Source organism: Macadamia integrifolia, chromosome 7, assembly GCF_013358625.1.
Source record: "Macadamia integrifolia cultivar HAES 741 chromosome 7, SCU_Mint_v3, whole genome shotgun sequence".
Classification (NCBI taxonomy): domain Eukaryota; kingdom Viridiplantae; phylum Streptophyta; class Magnoliopsida; order Proteales; family Proteaceae; genus Macadamia; species Macadamia integrifolia.
In genome coordinates, this window is record NC_056563.1 from 6,779,169 (window position 1) to 6,801,696 (window position 22,528).

Consider the following 22,528-nt stretch of genomic DNA (forward strand, 5'->3'; position numbering starts at 1 on the left):
GTTTCTTATCCAGCCGATAAAGAAACAAACCTTCTCTTGAACTTTTTCCCAACAGTCCATTCGACTTGGGAGAACTTCAGGCCAGAAACTAAAGCTGCAACTCCAAAGATTACAACGAGCTCCGATTGCAAAGTGTTGGTTGCCGCCCGCAGAGAAGAAACGTAGATGTACTCACCGTGAGTTCCTTCGAGTCACCACAAGGTGGTCGTCTGTCCTTCGCTGATGCCACTGCCGCTACTGCTACAACTACCGATGCTACAATCGTCGGAGTTCCAACAACGGCGATTTGAGAGAGAAAAATTAGGTCTTGGAATGGGGTCGAAAGCCTATCGATTTGGGTAAAGAAATATCAACTTATGGTAAGGGTATTTTTGGTACTTCAAATTTAATGAGTGCATTTTGGTATTAAAAAATATATATATATATATATATAATTGCTGATGTCAGCAACTATAGTATATTCCTTAATAGTCATTGACGGTAGGGGGTCTGAGAATAATTTGGTAAAACAGAGGGGGTGGTCTTATCATTGTGGCATTCTCTAAGGGGTGGCGTGGTAAATTTCCCTATATAATATGTTTTTCTTTTCTTTGGTTTTAAATGTACTATATATAGAAACTCAGCTTTTTTAAATTTCAAGGATTGTGGATCGAAATGGAAACAAATTTTCCAAGAAATAGGGTAAGATTGTGTAACATTGTTTTGAACTTAGATCATGAAAGATCAAGATCAAAATCTTATACGGTGATTGGCGAGTAACAATGAAGATCCAACATCTAAAAAGGTCCTGACATGCATCTTAGTCATTGAATCCTCACTGCCACTCAGTGCCTTCCCACTCACAATTTTTGTGCAAAAGATCAAGTATTTTTGTGCTATGTAATTTTCTTGGATGGACGTGAATGATTCTTTTGCGGTCGAGAACGTACGCATGCCCATGAAATTCTAATCATATTAAGATTTTCGTTTGAACTCATAGTAATCCTAGGCTAGGACAGTAGTACGTGACCTCGTTTTGGATTCAAAATGTCACGAACCAATCGTTATGAATATTTTGACGGGATAGAGAAAGCCCCAGTCAAGATTCCGCAATCTGGATTGACTACCAACTAACGAGTGTTCAAGTTCATAATAAACATCTCTCTCTCTAACACACACACACACATACACACACACACATAGGGAAAGCACTCTCACTAGTCTTTCCACCAACAAGAAAAGCACTTCAGTTCTCTGCTCAACCTCGAAGACTCTAGTTGCAGGCCATATCCATCAAATCCAGGTATCCCTCTCCCCTCTCCCCTCTCCCTCTCCCTCTCTGTCTCTGGTGTGTGTGGGTGTGGGTGTGTGTTTTGATGAGATTTTTATGGACCCGCAATTCTACACAAACTAGGGTTTCTTTTGTGCTAGTTGTTTGTGTTCATGGTTTTATGCCTTATTGGAGGGTTTACAACCGGATTTGGTTTTGAACTTTGAATACTATTGGCCCGGTTGATTTCTCTCCTCGTCTTTCAAGCTTACACTCAATCAATTTCCAGCTCTAAATCATAACCGCGTTTTATATGCTCTACTAGTTACCCGTTTACTCAGGGTTTTTTCAAGGTAACATTTTAACGAGTTTCTCTAAACTCTTAATTTGATTTCATAAAGTGTTTTTCCCCGTTACCATGTTTGAGATTGAATGGTTTGGTTCTAAAATCTGATTCCAAGTTCTTTGGGTTTCGGCAACTCCCCCCTCCCCCCCCCCAACCTCCCTCTTTTTTTTTTTTTCAAAAGCACCTGGTATTCGAAAGAATGGATCTTGGGACTGTTTGCTTGAATTTTATAAAATTTGAGTTGAAAATTTTAAGCTTTAGTGTGCCTGTGAATAAAATCGGTAGAAGGATGGTCATTGAATTGTTTGGAAGATGTGTCTGCATGTAAATATTGTATTTTTCAAACGTTGATCTTCTTTGCTTGGAATTTAGGTGTTTGGGTGTTTCTAAAGACTTCAAAACATGTTAGATGTGAATTTGTATGCGAGATGAAATGCTAGATGTTGAATAGTTCAGGAACCTGAGAAATTAACGAACTGAAATGGTCTTATTGGTCTTGAAATGTTCAGAATTTAAGTTTTATAGGTTAGATGCCAAGTTAAGCCTAAGAAGGATATTCCCTCATTATTATTAAAAGTCATTATTAAATACCAAATTGACTGCTAGACTAATTTATCCATCAGTTGGTCCAAATTTTTTTAATACGCACCACCCCCCCCCCCCAAAAAAAAAAAAGCAGCTGTGTCAGTAGAGGATGGATTGATCTGGAAACAATTGCAGAACATTACCTTCCCTCAAACTTTGAATGACAATAGAATGAATGAGTGTAAAATGGCCTTGCACATGTTAATTGGCCTGTCAAATTGGCAACAGCCGTTGGTTTTCTTACTCAAGATATTAAGACTAACTGATATCCAAGAGTATATTTGAATCTCTGGGTGGTTCATTTGGCTGGTTCAGAGAAATTAAACTAGCTGAATAATGATGCAACGAGCTATGTATGTTTCTTATAGATTCATATGATTAAATTAGCCATGGTCATCTCCAATTGTAAGACTGATGCAACTACACAGCACATTTGACATCAACTGGCTATATGATTAAAGGCGTTACAGTATATACTGGTTATTTCTTTGCCCCTTGTAGTCTGGGTTTAAAAACCCAGACTATGCATGGATCAGCCTTGGAATCGGCATATTCCAGGCATCTATGGTTGTTTACAGGATCGGCTCGAGCCAGATCAGGGACAATAAAAATCAGCCGGAATCGTCCGATCCAATTGGATTCTTAAAACCATGCTTGTGGTAAAAAATCGTAGAGTATGCAAAGAATTATTTGTTTGTCCATTAATTAGTTAGGATCAAATGTTCTTCTGGTAGAAATTAAAGAAATTAGGATTATGCGTTATAATGGAAAGTGGTGTAGGAGAGTTGAACCTTGATATTTTTCTTCAACGTCCGTGCTTTTTTGTAAGAAAGAGGACAATGATTTCATGATAAATTGGATGAAGATAATCTCTAGAACTTTGCCGTGATCTTAGTGCTCTGCAAGAATGTCTCTTTATAGTCTATTTATATTCTGCATCAGATGGATTGTCTATTTAGGTCTTAGTATGCTGCTTGTCCTTTCCAGTCTGTTGGTTCCTACTTAGTCGGACTGGTGATTTTATTTTGCTCAGCTATTCACACGTGTCTGGTTGAAATCAAAATAAAGGCCTAATTTTGAAGACCCTTCAAATTTGGCCACAACCCTGTAATGTTAATTTTTTCTGAATACTTCGAGATTGAATGACTATTCAATACAACATTTTTGCAAGATGAGCCTTGTTTCTGAATCTAGCTGAGATTTGACATCTTTAAATTCTGCATGTCAATTGTTATATGTATATATGAAAGAGACCTTATGTTTATTGATGCAGAAAAATGTTCTGAAATGTACATGCTTGCTTTGAGTAAGATTATATCCAGAGTTGTAGGTCCTAAATTGTTTCTTCCGACAAAGGCATTACTGTCTTCTTTCTTAAATGGGATGGAGATAAATGTCCTTTGTTAGAATAACTAAATACCTAGCTAGAAATTCACAATTTCGGATATGACAAGCATAATACGATGGTCATTACAAATTAGGACTCCCCACCTAATCACATTCAGAGATGCTCCATTTCCAATTTGGCATTGAAAGCATTTTGTCTGGGAGACTTATATTAGTTTGCAGTTTGATTTCTGTGTAGCTTTTAATATTTGATATTTCTGCCTTCATGCTATGGTCTGTTTACAGAACCAACTATGTGGAGCGGTTTTTTGGTTTGTATAAAAAAATTATGATGTAGCCAATCATGATAGGGATGTTAGCCATTGAATGCAGTTCGTGATGCTCTAGCTGGCACAAGTAAAAAATTTAGGGAATGGATGGATTCAAGCAGAAAAAGGGTTTGTCAACTGTAGCAGGGGTGTGAAGTTGTTCCTGTAAGGATACAAGATGTCCTATCCTCAGATTTTTTAATTAAATCATTTTACCTTTTAAATATATTGCAGAATGTCGGAGCCACCTTTTAGACCCAGGGAGAAGCTTATGGAGAAGCAGAAGTACTTCCAAAGCATTGGCAAACCCACATACTTGAAAGGACCCTTTGACAAGGTCACCTCAGTTGCCATTCCCCTTGCATTGGCAACTACCTCTTTGTTTCTCATTGTGAGTTTGTTTCCTTGCTTTTTACATAAAGAACTTCAAGGCAGTGTATGGTATAGATTCTGGGTCTATAAAGCATCCTAAAGTGAGATTATTCTCTCTTTTATTGCTTCAGAATGCGTTCTAGAGCCAGAATCTATTCTGACAATGCATATCACAGGCCCAAAATTTTACTGTGACAATGTTTGCTTTGCTATTGCGATGATTTATTCATAGAAATGTTATTATTCATCCAGGCACGAGGAATCTACAATCTGGCCAATGGGATAGGAAAGAAGGAATAAGAACTCTCTCTCTGTGTTTAATGAAGACCCATAAGTTTGCCACCTTTGGGTTGTGCATATTATGCATATGGTTTTAAATGGGATTGTTGAAGGTTGTCTATTTCCATTTTAATGATGACAGTCTCAGATTACAACTTTGAACTTGCATGTTTCAAGCTTCTAGGTCTTTGGTATCTGTGATACAGAATGTTTTAATCTCAATCCCCATTGCATTCGTAGTATGATTATGCATTTTCATTTTACCTTCATGTAAATGTTTCCTTGAAAAATTTGAACGTTTACTAGTGTGAAAAAGACTTTCATTTGGCTATGTGGATGCTACTGCTTACAGCCTAATTGTGCTTTTATGTAAAGAAATTGGACACTTTTGCAACTGTATTGAGAGGTATTGTAAAACATGCATCCATTTTCTCTGTTCTGACCTTTATTTGCCATTTACTTGAAAATTGGCATTTAGATAAAGTCTGGATTTTGCCAAATCATTTCTGTTGTGTGAAGGTATAAGGCTTGCAGTATTGTTGATCTCACCAAATTGATTGGAATATAGGACCTGATTAATTGGTTCTGTTTTGAAGTGTCCAGTTTATATAGAATCACCATTCAATCTTGGTCATGAACTAGGAGGATATACTCAGAGATCAGATGTGTGCTTTATTTTCCATCCCTCTTTGTTTCTCCGTCTTAGAAACCATCGCACTTAGGAAGAATTCTTGGAATGATTTCTGATTAGAAAGAGAAACTATTTGGCTGTGAATTTGAGGCCCTCTCTGGTATGGTATTGGTTTTGGTGTCAATCTGACTTAGAAGATATATTCAATTTCGGTTGCCGTTCGGTGTGATTTTGAAATCAAGTTGAATAGAATTCCTGAAATAGCTAAAGAGTTGCTTCAATCTTAAAGCTGGAATATTCTACGCTGCTCTTTTAATGAGCATATGGTGAACAACGGCTCAAAAAAACATGGGCATAATTATCATCTCTTTGTGGTTTCTGTTGCTGGCAAGTAGGGGAGATGCCCGACCAGTGAGCAGCATTCAAATTATTTTATAGAACTTCAAATTCAATTTCAAGGTACTTCTCATTTTCGTTTCTTACTTTTATGTTTTGCAAACTTCTCATTTTCGTTTGAATTTCAAGGTACTTCTCATAGCCTATAATTGTTTTATAATTGTGGTTTCTTCATGCATAGAAATATATGATACTTATTGTTGTAGTATTTAAAAATCATAGTAATAGAGGACCTTATAACTGCGGAAATAAAACCTCAGCATTCCTATGAGATTTAAAATCATAATAACACAAACTTTGTAACTACGGAAACAAAATCAATAAAAGAACAGAAAATCTTGTAAAAACATATTAAAAATTTAAGAGATAGATTAACCCTTGTCCAAATGGCTATCACAATGTACATTCACACCGATGTAAGAACACTTCACATTCAACCACAAACTTGCATATCACCGACTCAACGAAATTAGTGATACTGTAGTGTAAGCTGATGAGTTTTGCCACTAGCCACTTTTCTTAGGACTATAGACACACCTTTAGTGTAAATCAGATAATGTGAATCAACCTCCAAGATGGAACAGCCTAGCAAGCCGTTCCAATAGTCTTGCACTTGTTTACTAAGCCATGTTGGGACACTACAGAATCGAGACCAATCAACCAGATAGGAGGCTTTGAGAATACTAATTTAAAATAGTACATAAGGGAGCATGATAGAGTGAGAGTGAGTGAGATTGAGAGTGAGAGAAGAGGTATAAGGCACTTAGAACAACCCTCAAATGTGCAGACTCGTAGTTCTCTTTATAGAGGAGAGATGCTTCTCAGATATACTTGTCCAAACTCGAAAGAGGCCCCTCATCAGAAACAAATGGGAAAAATAAAAACATAGCACACACACACACATCCGGTCAAGTGGATTCACCATCGGTTAGAAAATCATGCAGTCGGAAAACTTCTTCTAGCCTTTGCCAATCGACCACCTAATCAAATCGGTTGACTTTCACACATTAATTTGAATCTGAAGTTTATTTTAAAAAATATTAATATACAATAAGATGTCATTAACCATTTAAAAAAAATTATGGGACAAAGTTTCCTGTCAAGGAGTGGTTCGTTGCCACAGACAAAGAGGGTGTGAAATGACCATTGTGCCCCTCTTGGGTTTGGATCATAGTTAGCAAATTCGGATTCGGGAATTATTCGGACGGAGAATTATTCGGAATAATTCGGACGATTAATTTAAGGATTCGGTCAAAAAAGCGGTCAAAAAATCTTATTGGGGGTTTTTTTTTAAAAAAAATTGTTTTTTTATTTTTTTATTTTTTATTTTTGGTTTTTTTTTTAAATAATGTTTAAATGGACCGAATAATTCGGTTTAATTCGGATTCGGTCCGAATTATTCGCGATTTATATTCATTTTTGAAAAAGTCGCGAATTTTAAAGAATTTTATTTTTAATTCGGATTCAGTCCGAATTTTTGATAAAATTCTTTAAAATTCGGTTCGGCCGAATTGCTAACTTGGGTTTGGATGCCTCTTTGTCTGGTGCAAGGGGCATCCAGATAGAAAACACTTGCCCTTTCTTTATTTCTGAAAAAAAAATATCATATGCTACATATTTTTCCAAATCTTTTTTCTAACCTCATAATTAAGAGTATAGCGAAACTTAAATTTCAGGCCTAATGCATGGGCTAGCCTTGAGGAGGCCCATATACATCTTAGGCCAGTCCCAGCTCGATAGACTGCTGGCTTTATTGACAATATATTGACCCATGACTTTGCCTTGTTGGTGCTGGTGGCAAGCTTATAAAATTTCCTTTTTGATGGAATTCATATCAAAATGAGGATGTGGGTAGTCAAGATGGCATATTGGAAGAATTAGATGACATAGTTGATTTCATATGGTGCATAATGAATTGAAAATCTCCAAAAAATTGCTGTCAAATTTGAACTTGACCGGAACCAAAATTTGGAACATCCATCTCTTATCAATTTTGACTGACCACGGCTGTTAATTCAAAACCGTAAGGGTCCGTTTGACCTACAGGCCTTTTTAAACCTCAATGTACAATGGATCCAACCAATTTTTTCATGTTTGAAAAGGTTAATTAATAAAATAAATCACTTTGGACGACTTGGTCCTCATTCTTTCTATAGTGCAAGAAGGGGGAAGAAGAAGCTTCCCTAGCATGTAAAAATAGAAATGGGTAATTGGTCAAGATCATAAAACACGGCATACTGGAAAAATATGAAATTGATCTTGATCCAAACTTTGGTTAATAGCCATATGCGTCAAGAAGGACCGTGTCTAATTGAAAGTGGAACACCCAAGCCTTTTTGAACAACACCCCCCCCCCCCAAAAAAAATGATAATCTCCTAAGGCTAAGGCTCTGCTTGGCTTGTCTAGAAATGAAAAGAAAAAAAAAATAGATAAAATAAAATGAAAATTGAAAATTTTCTTTTTCTTTTCTATTATCATCTTGACAATCAAACATCGCCTAAGGTTTATGTGTCATTCTCTCCGCTCAAGTTTAAAAGTTTTCTTTTTTTTTTCTATTCATTTCTCGACAAAACTAAGCCTAAGAGAGAGGTGGTTCATGATTTACCGGTTAGAACAAACAAAGTTCTTACATGTATTATCACTAAAAAGAGCATTAAAACACCCCGTGTGAGTGGTTTAAAGTATGTTTAGTGGGAATTAAACTTAAGACCTCTGAGTTTACGGTTAGTACCAAGTTTGTTGCTCACCAATTGTGCAATGCTTGGGCTACAAATGTATGCCATATTTTACTGTAAAATAAGAAGTTCAATGTTTGAATGCCATACCAGGTTGCTTCTCGAGCATTTTTGCTGACAATTTTAGGAGGCCAGGCCATTTAATAGAAAGATCCTTTTTTTCAAAAAAATAGAAAAGAAAAATCTAGTTATAATTTAGTTGACCCAGTTGACTAGTCAAAATCTACAAAAAGAACAGCCGTACTAATGGACCTAGCTCCCTATCCAGCAGTCACCCATGACCCACCCAATGAACCAAACCACAAAAAAATGGGTCCAAGGCCAGTTTCTCATACGGACAACCTCATGGGGCGCCGGTTAGATACTTGAGCATTAGGGGAAGATTTTCTGTGTAAGATAGGGGAACCACTGAGTCCACACACCATTCGTATAGACCACGCTTTCAAGAAGCGCCAATCTTCCACGGTAGGGTCCACTTAACTGTAACTACCATTCCCTATAAATATAGGGTTATTGGAGGAGTACATGATATCGAGAACTGAGTTGTTTGATTGTTTTGTGTTCAATTCAGAGCAGAAACAGAGAATTCAGAGAAAGTGTGAAAGTGAGATTTTTGAAGATTGAAATGGCTTTGGCTAAGGCAAAGGAGATCGTTTCATCCAACCCGACCGTGGTCTTCGGGTACTCTTCCTCTTTCCTTCTCTGGATTCAATTTTTGGCAATATTATTTATTTTGGATTTGAGATTGCTGTGATAGAATCTGTTTTTGGTACTTGTGGATTTTGCATTTTATAGACTTTGTTATTGAGTTTTTTCAGCGAATTTGTTCTGTTTTTTCTTGTTTCCTGGTTCTGGGTTGTAATTGTGACTGCAAATGTAAAGAACAAGATAAATTAAATTGTGGATTGTTGCAAAAAATAAAATCCTAATGCAATATTGAAGGAACCCCATTAGTGTAATGGTGCGATTGTGGATGGTTTTCTTGTCAGCCACCTTCCATTGACTTACTTTTTGAGGTGTTAGGATTTGAACAAGCTACATGAGATAACAAACTCTTCTCTGTCTGATGCATTACGAGTATTAAGAAAATGTGTCCTTTCCTGCTTGGAGATATACTAAACCTTGTTTATTAGATCTTCAATCTTTAATCTTTTGATTTACTCACAGTTTCAGATGGAACTGTCCAAATCTCTCATTCCATTTTTCTATTTCATATGTGCAGTAAGACACACTGCCCTCATTGCAAGAAGGTCAAGCAGTTGCTGTCAGAGCTAAAAGTAACTTACAAGGTCGTAGAACTGGATTTGGAAAGTGAGTATTTTTACTATGGACCAATTATATTCGGATATATAGTCTTTCTTTCCAAATGCCAAATAATATGCATGTTTGTCTTCTGTATTTTTTGTTCAAACATACTAAAGTGACAGATATCATTACAATCTAATAAAACTTCAATATATATATATATATATATATATATTTTTTTTTGTCATAAAGAAATCTCTTCAGTATTTTCTTCCCTCCTCTTGGTTCTTCCTATTATTTTCAAACTGATATTCCATCTGTTTCTTTTGGGTAATGTGAAGGGAGCGTAAGAGTTAGGATTATGTTAATAAATTCTTTGGGATATGCCCTTATAGTATCATACAAAATAAAGAGGAATAACAAGTGAGCTTAATGAAACTGAGAGCAGAACAGAATAATAATCCCATCATTTGCGAATTACAAAAAGCAAAATGATCAGCTCTTTCCCTTAGATGACTTTTTTCATTACTAGATTCTTATAATTGTTTTTCCTTTCCTGTGAAGTTGATGGAAGTGATATTCAGGCTGCACTCTTAGAGTGGACAGGACAGAAGACTGTCCCTAATGTGTTCATTGGTGGCAATCACATTGGAGGCTGCGATGGTATGACCTGTTTCACTTCACCATTTTCCTTCCTGTTCATTAGGCTTGGTCTCATCTGGAATAATCAATTTTGGTTCCAAGTGGAGTGATCAGCCAAGCATAGCCTGAAAATATTTACATCAATGAATTGATATCTGAATTCTGATTTCTGGTGGTTGCAGCAACTATGGCAAAGCACCAGGGGGGGAAGCTTGTGCCCTTGCTTACTGAAGCTGGATCTCTTGCTAAAACTGATGATGTTGTTGCTTGAAACCAGATAGGCCTGGCACGAGCACATAGAAGGTGAATGGCAGAAACTATCAGATGCCGATTAGTACTTAAAACAGTTTCAACAGAGGGTTGAACATAGTGTTGTGCTTGTGATTGCATCTGTAATAAAAATAAAACTTTCAAATGGAATAAAATACGTTTAGTTTACTATAACATTTGTTATACGACTCTGCTTCTTTCTCTTTGTATGTTTCTGATGATTCCTACTTGTGTCTTAAAGATGAAAAAGCCATTATATTTGTAAGGAAAAAGGTTAGGCACAACGCCCATGTACTACAAGCTAGCACCCGTTGTGTCTCTCTCTTTTTTCCCCTTCGAAATGACCTCGACCTCTTCTATATGATACCTTGTCCAACGTCTCCATTGGTGCCACCCACTATAGTTGTCGCACATAAGCAATGTGCCTATTCCTCTCTCTATTTGTTATATCTGACCTCACTCTTTAGTTTCATAGCGTGCAAGATGTTTATGTTTGTAATGGTTCTTGGATGGACAAATTACAAGCAATGAGCTTGGCCTTCCTTGTGTGGGCAGTAAGTTGCAATCTTAATGGTTAATCATAAGCCCTTGCGTAACCCCACCTCAAGAATCGAAGTGTTCTCACACTTCAGCAAGTCCACCTATCACATGTGGTTACAAAAATCAACTTGGTATCATTAACAACACATTAGTAATTCCACTTTGTGGCATGGTGAATCAAGCTTCCTTCGGTAAGACCACCACAAGGTGACGCTCCCTAGACAGGATTTATGTTGTAATGTGGCAATTAATTGTTGTAATCCTACGTACGTAAGGTGACTCTGATTAGGACTCAAAAACCAAAAACCTCCGACTAATTCTCATCGGTATACACAAACTAAGGGATTTGGGGGAAATGGATATTTTGACTAAGATAAATGTCTCCAAAACATGACAATTCACTTAACCCAAATCAAAGGTATAACACACCCTAAAAATAGCACCAATCGATGTGCTAGTTGACCATTTCCTATCTGATCAATGTCTTCCTAGAGTAGTTTGTTCATGATCTTAAAGCTTGTGAACCTAAAGTACAGAAAATGAAGCTCAATTGCAGAACATTTAAACAAGGTGCAAAGCATTGTGAATCAACTCTCCTCCATAAAGATGGTTCTTGATGATGAGTTACAAGTTTTTTTACTTCTTAATTCGTTACTCATCAGCTATGAAACATTGGTGGTGTCACATAGCAATTCTGCATTAGATGGTGTGCTTTCAATGAGTCAAGTGACAGAAATTTGTCGAATGAAGAAACAAGAAAGAAATTCTTGAGTTTGTCTCAGCAACTATCAATTGTCACAGAAAACTAGAGGAGAAGCCAAAACAAATCAAGGAAGGAGATTACATGTCACTAATGTAAAAAAGGAGTGCAATAAGTTCAAAAGAGATTGAAAGAAAGAGAAAGGATGAGGAGAACATAGATGAAAATTGTTCCACTGATGCCGTCTACTCGAACGACAATATTATGTAGATCCCATCACAAATCCTTGCTAGGTTGTTCATACTTATGACCTCATTGATATTGTTCCAGATCCTCCTCCTGTAACACATAATGATCGAAAAGATGTACGAAAATATAATGGGATGTAGATGGTGATGGTGACATTGAAGCTTCTATAGTTGATATAGTTAGGGAAGCAACCCTCTCAAGAACCACCAGTTGAACCTCATTTGATGAGATATAATACCAAGGAGCTACATCCATCTACCAAATTTTCGTTACATTAGTATATGAAGGAAAACTGGAATGCTTTGAAGAAGCAAAAGATGGTGAGCATTAAAGCTATGCGAGTGCAGTAGTTGCATGATGGAAGTATAAGCAACCGGTGCGATGTTTGATCTGTTCAATGATCTAGAATTATTAATTCGAAGACTAGCGCTACACAGGATGTCACATAGAATGTGTGCACAGAATTGCAAAAATACTAGTGTATATAGGATAGTGTATGCAGAGACAGTGGTGCACACAGAATGATACACACATTAAGAATGCGCAAAATGATAAATGAAGGTTGTAAGTCATTGGCAAAGGAACCATGTTGTAGGATTGCCAAGATGTAGTGGGCAATCCTACAATGTGAGAAGTTTAGTGTTTGTAATGGTGAAAAGGCTGTGTTGCAAGGATACATAGATGCTGATATGGCAAATTTGGGAGATCCCTTCTCATGAGTCGGGAGGAGAATCTATTGGTTGCATCTTCCTTACGTCATTGAGGGGGGCCCACTGCTTTGGCATAAAGAATATGGCGGTGAAATTCTCGAGGCAGTGAGGTCACACAGTCACCAGAACCAACTTATTTTTTTGTCTCAAGTCAGGGTTGAAATCGTCTGCAATTCCGATCTCGTACAATTCCATGCAATACCACCTTCAGGCGGTGACACGTGTATTGATACCAATACAATGATCCAGATCTGGTACAACTAATAAAACATTAAATCAGTGAAGAGGCATTTAAATCAGATCTAGACCATTGTATTGGTATCAATACATGTGTCACCGCCTGAAGGTGGTATTGCACGGAATTGTACGAGATCGGAATTGCAGACGATTTTTTTCCCTCAAGTCATGATTTCTTCTTTTCCTTTCTTCACAATGGGAAGAGAGGTGAGAGAGTGTGGATGTACAAAAGTATACTGTTTTCTATTTTTGCTATGATTCAATGAAATGAAAAATTATGAGAGTTGTGAATCTAGTGCATAGTGCACTGGTTGCAGCTTTTGTTGATAAAGTAGGTGCCAGATTTGTAGTCTAGGGATCAACTCCTGTCACATGCATCCCCCCTTTCTATCATCCCCCCTCCCCCTTTTGTGTGTGTGTGAGTAAAGTCTTCTTAGACAATTCTATAGGATGTAAATAATAAAAAAGAAAAATTATGAGAACCCTTTGGCTTTGGTTTTTCCCGTGATGGTGAAAGGGAGAGAGGAAAAAAGGAAGAGGAAGTGATCTCTCATCTCTCATATTGAGTTATGATGTGAAGATGTCCTCTCTGTCAAGGAAAGAAGGGAAGCTATTTTGATTTCTCTTGAATTTGTCATGTAGGGTTTGAGGTGATGGTTTCTAAACTCTTGTTAATCCAATTTAGTTGGGTGATTTATTTTGTAATCCAAAGAAGGGTTTGTTCTTGATATATTGTAGCCTCTAATATTATTTGGAGAGGATATCTTGTAACTCCAAACTATATTGGGGATTGTGTGGATAGGCACACCCCATATGTGTATCTGTGATTTAAGTGGAGACTGTGGTGGTGGATTATTGTGCTAATTTCTCTGAGGATTAATCGAAGTGTGAGTAAGCTCACTCGAACACCTTGGTTACAATAATAATAATAATAATAATAATAATAATAATAATAATAATAATAATAATAATAATAATAATAGTAATAAAATAGTAAAATTTTCCACATTAAAAATTGGTGTGTACTTTTACCGTTTGATTGATTTGTTTGGGTGTTATTTTTACGGTACATATTTTGTTATTGTTGTGGGTCCCCATCAACTTGAACACATGTAGGAAAGGATAATTTTTCTCCATATAGATTGGTAGCTTTAGTTGACTGCTGAACCATGACTTTCAAATGTGAAATTCATTTCAAAATGTGGATGCAGTAAATCAAGATGGCGTATTGGAAGAATGAGATGACCTGGTTAACTTCATGTATGATGCACAATGAATTGAAAATCTGTACAAAAATACTGTCAAATTTGAACTTGACCGGAGCCCAAAGTTTGGAACAACCATCTATTGTCAATTTTGACTGACCTTGGCTAATTCATGGCAAAAGGGTCCATTTGACCTATAACCCATTTTTTTACCTAAAGATACAACGGATCCTACCCATTTTTTCATGTTTGAAAATAAATAAAGCAGAAAAAGGGTAAAGGCCACTTTGGGCGACTTGGTCACTACCATTCTATCTAGGAAGAAGAGGAAGGAGCTTCCCTAGCATGTAAAGAGAAGTGGCTAACCGATCAAGACGGCATAGTGGGAAAATTAAACCAGATTGATTTTAGGTTGGACAATGAATGCTGTTTATGACTGACTGTCAAATTTGAAATTGAACTTGACCCCAACTTTGAAAAGCCATCCAAGTCAAGAATAGACCATGTCTGATAGAAAGGAACACCCAAGCCACTTCGAACAAAACCTCTTAAAGATTATAATTAATTTTCTATGAAAGAGAAAATCTTGGCTTACTAATTCCTTGGAAAAATCTCTAGGCCTAAAGTAGACTCCAAGGTCTCTCACACATTTATTAAGTTTCAGACCAAACAGAGCTGGCCTAAGTGGTCAGATAAAAGTTTTGGAATTCTACTGAGAAAAAAAAAAATTGAAAATGAAAAGAAATGAAAGATTAAAAATACAAGATGAATATGTTATATATAGGAGGGTATATAATTCAATAGTATTGAAATTTTATTGGAGTAAATCTATACTGTTTTCTAGATATTCAATGGTCTAATTAATTTGCTTTTGACCTTTTTTACATGACACAAGCAGGTGCCTAGTAGTGATATTTGCTTGGACCTACGAGTGATAGCTTTTTGGTGTGTGTGAAAAGAGCTTACACTCAAGCAAAGCTTATCTTGCAGGATGATGTAATGGCAATTTTCTCTCAATTGATATTTTAACGACTCCCTTTGTTTATTTGGTCTAAGACATTATTGGAGAGATGGGCCTAAGGTCCACTATTATGTGCATCCACTTGCAACTATCTTAGTCCAAGATGTGACCTTGTGACATGGTCTAGGGGGATTGCTTTTAGTGGGTGACAACCCATAGGTGAAATAGTGGATGGGTGCCTAGATTTTCCATGTGGCAGAGTATGTGGGGCTGTAATTTTATAAATGGTGCGACTCTTATTCACATACCAATTGTTAGTCCATCGAAGTTCGCTATGTGTGGCAAAACAAAGCATTAAAAAATGATAACAAAAAAGGTGTACAGAATCATGGGAGGTGCATGAACAAAGATAAAAGTACAAATGTCAATTTTTGCTCGCTTTACCTCTTTACCAAGTCTTATTCAACCCTCCTTGATAGGTAAAGTTTTATGTTGTATAGGCTAAGAAAGTAGAGAGCAGGCCTTCTCACAATAGTAAAGTTATTCTATTGCGATCTAGTGGGCATGGGTTCAAGTCGAAAAATGGCTTCTTCGCAAAGTAAGGATAATACTATATACAGATAATGGAATATTAGGCTAATATTAGACAAGTGACTTTTTTTTTGGATACATAGAAGGACCACTATAACCATACATGAGTACCAAAAACAAAGACCCACACAAGAAGGCTAGCAAGGGGCTCAATAGGTCGACTTAATCAAATTATACAACTGCTATTATCAGTAATATTTTTTTTTTTCTTTTTCTTTCTGTGGAAAACTACTATTAGAAAGGTAGGGTGTATAGAGGGGGGAGGGTTTGAACACTTGCTAGAGTTACATTGATCTTCTCAATTTAATAACCAACAATTGTGCTAAAATGCAGTGTGAAAATCGTTTACAGTCACTGCACTGTTGCAATGAATATCAAATGACTGAGAGACTCTTGAAACATGTGTCCAGATGCTCTTAACCGTTTGTGCTCACCGCACACTATGGAGGATATGTGCTCCAGAGTGAAAACCCCAACATTGACTATTTTGGACTACTTAATAGATATCCAATTATCACATCACTCTTCATTATGAAATGGGCTCCAGGGTGAAAACCCCAACATTGACTATTTTGGACTATTTAATAGATATCCAACCATCACATCACTCTTCATTATTAAATAAGAAATTACACATCAATTTACCTATTGAAAAAAAAATTACCCATTAATTTGTTTGTGGTTTCTTTTCTTTTGGTAGAAAATTTTGTCCTTACGTTGTCACAACTCACAATTAAAAAAAAAAAAAAAGCACACACATTTAATACTCAGCTTCATAAGTTCATATAGGGGTGTCAATTGGTCAGGCCAGGTTGATCTTGATCGGGCCTAATAGGGCCTAACGGAATGAAACCTTTGCACTGTGAACTCCCGTTTACTTAAACGGACCTAGGTTTGGGGGGTATGGTATAGTTTGTAATCGGGTAGATCGGTGTCGGCCTTTAATCGGACTACCTAAAATGGACCTTAAACTGGCTACGGACCTACTTAAGTCTAAATGGGCTTTAAACAGGTTCCCCCTAAAATCTTATTTTAAGTGGATTAAATGTCCAGAAATCTTTCATTTGAACATAGTAAAGGTCACCCAAAAACTCTCCACAATTAATCATATATGAGATCATGGTTGTTTCTTACAAAAAAAAAAAGAGATTATGACAAGTACCAAAGTGATTGTTCTCCACAAGAATTGTCTGCCCTTCATTCACTCCCTATTAAAATATCTCAAAAGACCCTATTTTATTTTAGGAAAAATGACAAGCATGCTAGCAAGATACCCAAGTATCAGGTATGCTAGCCAGCCTTGGCCATTGAATTAAAGAGGTCAAATCCACACCGTTGGTTATTTGTTGTCTTACGTAACCTACCCAGCGCCGGCGCTCTACCGTCACTCTTCTTCTCCCTCACTATCTCCATCACTGTCATAGGTGAGATCGATGGCCTCATGGTCGAAGCGTTCACTCTTCTTCCCCTCTTTCTCTCCCCTCTTCCTGCACGGCGCTGCAACTGATCTGTATGGTCATCATCGGAGAAGGGTGATTTAAGTCTAGAGATAAACCTTGTAGAAACTCACCATGAAAATTAAGAACCATAAATAAACTTCAAGAAAACAAAAATGTATCGCGTTTGTACTGACTTCCAATTTTTGCAAACTCGGAGTCATTTATCAGTGTAAATTATGCCCAAGTAGTTGACAATCTGCCTCTGCCGTCAGAGACGGTGAAGCTGCTCCAGTCGACCTCAATCGGCAAGGTCAGAATGTATGGTGCCATCGTCGTCGATCCCTAACCCTAACCCTAACCCTTCTCCGGCCAGTGACCATCTTCCTCATCTCTGTTCTGTGAAGTAAACCTTTTTTTTTTTCTGCAACAAAATCAGTTGCAGCACCGTGCGGGAAGAGGGGAGAGAAAGAGGGGAAGAAGAGTGAACGGAGTTATTTATTGGCACAAATTATGGCCAAGTCGCCGACAACCAAGAACAAAAGAAAGATTTTCACATAGGACTAGGGACTACTAGAAGACACGCCCTATGTTCTACCAGCTATTGAAGAATCACCCGATGTTATTCCAGCGAAAGGCGAGCGATGAGTGAGGGCTATAGCTACGCAGCGTAGTGTAAGGGATTTCCATCGCCTTGGGAGGTACACTGTCCCCCCTTCCCCCTGATGTAGTTAATCGTAGCCAATCTTCCTTCCCATCGCAGCTCCTCATCAGTGCCTTAGCGTTCTATTCTTGCTTGTTTTCCCGAAGCTGCTCCAATCGACCTCGATCGGCAAGGTCTGAATGTATGTTTCCGTCATCGCCAATCCCTAACCCTAACCCTTCTCCCGCTAGTGACCATCTTCCTCATCTCTGTTCTATGAAGTAAACCTTTTTTTTTTTTTGCAATAGATCAGTTGCAGCACCATACATGAAGAGCTGAGAGAATGAGGGGAAGGTGAATGCTCCGACCATGACGCCGTCGATCTCACAGATGATGGTGAAGAAGACGGTGAGGGAGAAGAAGAGTGACGGTAGATCGCCGGGGCTGGATAGGTTAGGTAAGATAGCAAGTACCCAAAGATGTAGATTTGACCCTTCTAATCCAATGGTCAAGGCTCTAGCATGCCTATCCCTCTCCCTTTATTTTATTACAAAGTTGGATGTAATACCGTGTTCAACATCATCTATCATAGATTTTTTATTACAAAATCTTTACTATTATTTCTTATTTGTAGTGGTAAAATAGGTATTTATGTAGTTTTAAAGGTGTCCAGTCTGTCAAGCTAAATGGCTCGATTCAAGCAGGCTTCATAAACGAGTTGGGTCAATCGGGTGCCCGATGGGCTAATAGCCTACACTGTGAACGTCCATTTAATAAATGTATCATTTATTAAATAGACCAATTTATATCGAGCCTTAAACAAATCGGACTCGATCAGGCCTACCGGTGCGGGCTCAGGATTGACACCGCTAAGTTCATATATACTTCTTAAAGTTTCTCCCTAATTTAAAAGAAATTATCCTAATTCTGTGAATCCTTTAGTTGGCCCGGTTGACTGGTCAAAATCAACAAAAAGAACAGCCGTCCTATTGGACCTAACCCTATCCAATACACACAACTACGTAACCCTATACAATACACACGTAAGACACATGACGTGACACGTTGCACAATAAGGAAAACAAGGGACCGGTCCACTCGTGGTACGACATTCGTATAGACCACGCTATCCAAGAGTCCGAAACGCCAATTTCCACGGTAGGGTCCACTTAACTGTAACAATGGTGCCAAATCGCTAGAAATATAGAATTGTGGAAGGGTAGAAGATATTGAGAACTGAGTTTGATTGTTTTGTGTTCAGAGCAGAACTAGTTACCTCGGAGAGTGAGAAAGAGAGATTTTTGAAGATTAAAAATGGCTTTGGCTAAGGCAAAGGAGATCGTTTCATCCAACCCAACCGTGGTCTTTGGGTACTCTTTCCTTCTCTGGGTTCAATTTCTTCTATTTGTTTTGGATTTGGGATTGCTCTGATAGAATCTGTTTTTTTTTTACTTCTGGGTTTTGCATTTTATAGACTTTTTTCTTCAACGTTTTCAGTGATCTTCTGTTGTTTCTTGTTTGGTTGTTCTGTGATCCTGGATAGTTCTCTTGTTAACCCAATTTCCATTGACTTACTTTTGAGGTATTGGGATTTGAACAAGCAAAGCATAGACATGAGAGAACCTCTTCTCTTTCTGTTGCATTATTACAAGATTTAAGCATTCACATAAGAGTTATAATGAATATGAAACCCTCTCTCTCTCTCTCTCTCTCTCTCTCTCTCTCTCTCTCTCTCCAAGTCCTTAGAACTGTTAATATTATTTTTTTTTTTTGTTAAATTTTGTTTCCTTGTAATTTTTGCTTAGTTTGTGCCTTTTAGTTTCATCTGTCGGATTTTTCTCTGAAAATTTTCAGTTTGTGTAAGTTTGCTTCAAATTGATAAATTCATATGTTATGCTTTGAAGGCTTAGACCCCTTTTGGTAGTCACCCCAGCATCCTAATGTCTTGTTTGTAATTGTTACTTCTCCACCCACTCCCTTTCTCAGCTTTCTTCTCATTTTTACTTTGAATTTTTGTCCCCCTTTGTTTTTGGGTCATTCAAGGATAAGAAAATGTGTTCTTCCCTCCTTGTAGATATACTAAACCTTGTTTATTAGATCTTTAATCTTTGATTTACTTCACAGTTTCAGAAGGAAATGTCCAATTCTCTCATTCCATTTTTCTATTTCATATGTGCAGTAAGACCCACTGCCCTTATTGCAAGAGGGTCAAACAGTTGCTGTCGGAGCTAAAAGTAACTTACAAGGTCGTAGAACTGGATTTGGAAGGTGAGTATTTTCACTATGAACCAATTATATTCGTATATATAGTCTTTCTTCAGATGCCAAAAACTATGTTTGTCTTCTATATTTTTATTCCAACATACCCAAGTGATGGATAACATTTGAATCTTTTCAGGTTTATCATAATAAAACGATCTGATAAAACTATATATATATATATCTATATAGTTTCATTATGTACTTAGAAGAAGATGTTTCACTATGTAGAAGAGAGAATTACACCCAAGCAGTGATGAGAAAACTCGCCCTAAAACCCTAGTTCTGATGAACCCCCCAAATTACAATGATAGCTTTTCTCGATAAGACAAGAGTCAACAGTACATTATATATTTCAAGTCGTGGGTCGACCTGATGGGTCGCGGTCAATCCAGTTGAACCATAGTAAATTCGAGACAAACTTAACATTGATTATTGAGTTATTTGATAGAAATCTTAAAGCAAGTTTTATGGAGTCTATAATGCAAACCTAGAGATGAATTTTTCCATTACTAGATCCTTTGTAACCTTGTTTACTTTGATTCGAGTACTCTTCTGCAGAGTACACTGCAGTGGGATTGCGAAGATAGTTGCTAATTTAAACTCTTGTAAGATTTTGTAAGCATGAAACTGCTTAAAGGGATAGCTTATGCATTCTTTGGATTCTAGAATTCCAGTACTTGAACTGTCAGCATGTCCAAAGTGAATTTATCGTCTTTTCTGCTTTGATATCTCTGTCCGCTACTTAGTATGGAGAAGATTTGTGCTTTCACTTGATGTAAAGAGAGAGGAGGAGGGGGGGGGGGATACCTGTATCACTTCTCTATCGATCTCACACCCATTATCCATCACTGAGGGCCAATTTTAGTAATTTAAGTGCTTTTTTTCCTCGACTATGGTGACTATGAACAAAAAAAACAGAGATTCAATATTCTGCCTTAATGTTGAGAAATGTTTACATGAGTCGATGGTGGTAGTTGTCAAGAAAACGGTTCTTTATTTCCTTTTAGTTATGTTTGTCTGTTTCTTACAATTGTTTTTCCTCTCCTGTGAAGCTGATGGAAGTGATATTCAGGCTGCACTCTTAGAGTGGACAGGACAGAAGACTGTCCCTAATGTGTTCATTGGTGGAAATCACATTGGAGGCTGCGATGGTATGACCTGTTTCACTTCACCATTTTCCTTCTGATTCATTAGGCTTGGTCTCATCTAGAATGAAAACATTTCATTTTGATTTCCCCTGTTATATATACGAATAAAGAAGGATCCTTTAGAATGGACTCTTCTCTCTGCCATAGTAATTTGTTGATTAGAATGTGAAAGGAAACATTTCCATTATTCTGTAACATTCTAGTGATGAATGTAGTCCAATTTTGTTGATGCCATTTGAATTCAGATGCTAGGGGTAAACGAAAATAATCAATTTTCATTCCAAGTATAGTGATCAGTCAAGCATGGACTAAACCATTTACATCAATGAATTGATATTGATATATGATTTATGTCGGTTGCAGCAACTATGGCAAAGCACCAGGAGGGGAAGCTTGTGCCATTGCTTACTGAGGCTGGATCTCTTGCTAAAACTGAAGTTGCTGCTTGAAACCCCGATAGGGCAGTCACGGGCACATAGAAGAAGAATGGCAGAAACTATCAGATGCAGATTAGTACTTAAAAACAGTTTCAATAAAGGGTTGAACATAGTGTTGTGCTTGTGATTGCATCTGTAATAAAAATATTACTTTCAGATGGAATAAAATACATTTACTGTGTGTAATATTATATGACTTTTTTCTTTAACCTCTCTTTGTTAGTTTGTGGTGATATCCTTACTGGTCTGGCTGATCAATACTTGGACATAAGTTTGTCAAATGTGATTCTTTTGGGTCGACTGTTCTAACCTAATCCAATCTAGTTGAAATGGGGATTGGGGTATCCCATTGCAAGCGCTAGCACTGCCATATGATCTACCCCCCATCACCATCAATTACTGGTTGCAACTTTACTGTAACTACTTTCTTGCCCATTTCTTCCATCAATGGTGAGGTCATCTAGAAATGTAAACAATTCATCTTCAGCTTCATCATCAAATTCACATGTCATGGATTATTCAATATTGTTGTTGATCTCCAATCGAAGCTTACAAGCTCAAGAGAAAACTTGTGAGGCTCTTTCTGAATATGAGAGAGAGAGAGAGAGAGAGAGAGGTGTTGGCCCTTACCCGTTTTTTGCACTTCTCAAGAATAAAACACTTGATCTCCTTATTTTGATACCATGTTCGTTACCGTTTCATCTAAAAGATTAAAATGTAAAGAAATGATAAGGTCAATGTATACATTAGCACATAGAATTAAATAAAGGACAAAAATTCAAAAAGAAGGGAGGGGGAAATACATTCTCTGGTTAAAGGTTTCAAGGTGCAAACTGTGGAACTAACCCAATCTACTTAGATAGTTGTGCCACTTTGAATGATGTGCCCTTTTTTTTTTTTTATAGAAATGATGTGGCAATTCTTGCCACTGGATATTTAAGAAATGATCTAGATCACTGTAAGAAAAAATGCGTTTAAAGTAGCGTGCCAGTTTTTTACTGTT

The 22,528-nt window shown here is 37.2% G+C and overlaps 3 protein-coding genes across 4 annotated transcripts; all 3 read left to right on the forward strand.

Moving 5' to 3' along the window:
- Window positions 1-1,119: 1,119 nt before the first annotated feature.
- Window positions 1,120-4,817, forward strand: LOC122083651. The gene is made up of 3 exons (XM_042651519.1): window positions 1,120-1,282; window positions 4,070-4,226; window positions 4,460-4,817. Exons 2-3 carry the CDS (start codon window positions 4,071-4,073, stop codon window positions 4,505-4,507), a joined length of 204 nt encoding a protein of 67 aa, XP_042507453.1. The 5' UTR covers window positions 1,120-1,282; window position 4,070; the 3' UTR covers window positions 4,508-4,817.
- Window positions 4,818-8,395: 3,578 nt separating this feature from the next.
- Window positions 8,396-10,577, forward strand: LOC122083566 (glutaredoxin-like). Of its 2 annotated transcripts, none has more exons than XM_042651421.1 (5): window positions 8,396-8,714; window positions 8,841-8,930; window positions 9,472-9,560; window positions 10,059-10,157; window positions 10,319-10,577. In XM_042651421.1, the coding sequence occupies exons 2-5, from the start codon at window positions 8,875-8,877 to the stop codon at window positions 10,405-10,407; spliced, it is 333 nt and encodes a 110-aa protein (XP_042507355.1). In that variant the 5' UTR covers window positions 8,396-8,714; window positions 8,841-8,874; the 3' UTR covers window positions 10,408-10,577. The 2 variants fall into 2 exon arrangements, with proteins under 2 accessions (XP_042507355.1, XP_042507354.1); XM_042651420.1 differs by having other exon boundaries at window positions 8,398-8,714; window positions 8,821-8,930.
- An 8,309-nt stretch (window positions 10,578-18,886) lies between these two features.
- Window positions 18,887-21,734, forward strand: LOC122083567 (glutaredoxin-like). The gene is made up of 4 exons (XM_042651422.1): window positions 18,887-19,048; window positions 19,858-19,946; window positions 20,993-21,091; window positions 21,452-21,734. The coding sequence occupies exons 1-4, from the start codon at window positions 18,993-18,995 to the stop codon at window positions 21,535-21,537; spliced, it is 330 nt and encodes a 109-aa protein (XP_042507356.1). The 5' UTR covers window positions 18,887-18,992; the 3' UTR covers window positions 21,538-21,734.
- The last annotated feature ends 794 nt before the right edge of the window (window positions 21,735-22,528 follow it).

What these genes read in the sequence shown, in the direction of transcription:
- LOC122083651 (XM_042651519.1), top strand. Translation starts at nt 4,071, where the DNA reads ATGTCGGAGCCACCTTTTAGACCCAGGGAGAAGCTTATGGAGAAGCAG. An exon ending in CTACCTCTTTGTTTCTCATT is followed by an intron (nt 4,227 to 4,459) that starts GTGAGTTTGTTT and finishes TTATTCATCCAG; the next exon opens with GCACGAGGAATCTACAATCT.
- LOC122083566 (XM_042651421.1), top strand. Translation starts at nt 8,875, where the DNA reads ATGGCTTTGGCTAAGGCAAAGGAGATCGTTTCATCCAACCCGACCGTG. An exon ending in CGTAGAACTGGATTTGGAAA is followed by an intron (nt 9,561 to 10,058) that starts GTGAGTATTTTT and finishes TTTCCTGTGAAG; the next exon opens with TTGATGGAAGTGATATTCAG. An exon ending in TCACATTGGAGGCTGCGATG is followed by an intron (nt 10,158 to 10,318) that starts GTATGACCTGTT and finishes TGGTGGTTGCAG; the next exon opens with CAACTATGGCAAAGCACCAG.
- LOC122083567 (XM_042651422.1), top strand. Translation starts at nt 18,993, where the DNA reads ATGGCTTTGGCTAAGGCAAAGGAGATCGTTTCATCCAACCCAACCGTG. An exon ending in CGTAGAACTGGATTTGGAAG is followed by an intron (nt 19,947 to 20,992) that starts GTGAGTATTTTC and finishes TCTCCTGTGAAG; the next exon opens with CTGATGGAAGTGATATTCAG. An exon ending in TCACATTGGAGGCTGCGATG is followed by an intron (nt 21,092 to 21,451) that starts GTATGACCTGTT and finishes TGTCGGTTGCAG; the next exon opens with CAACTATGGCAAAGCACCAG.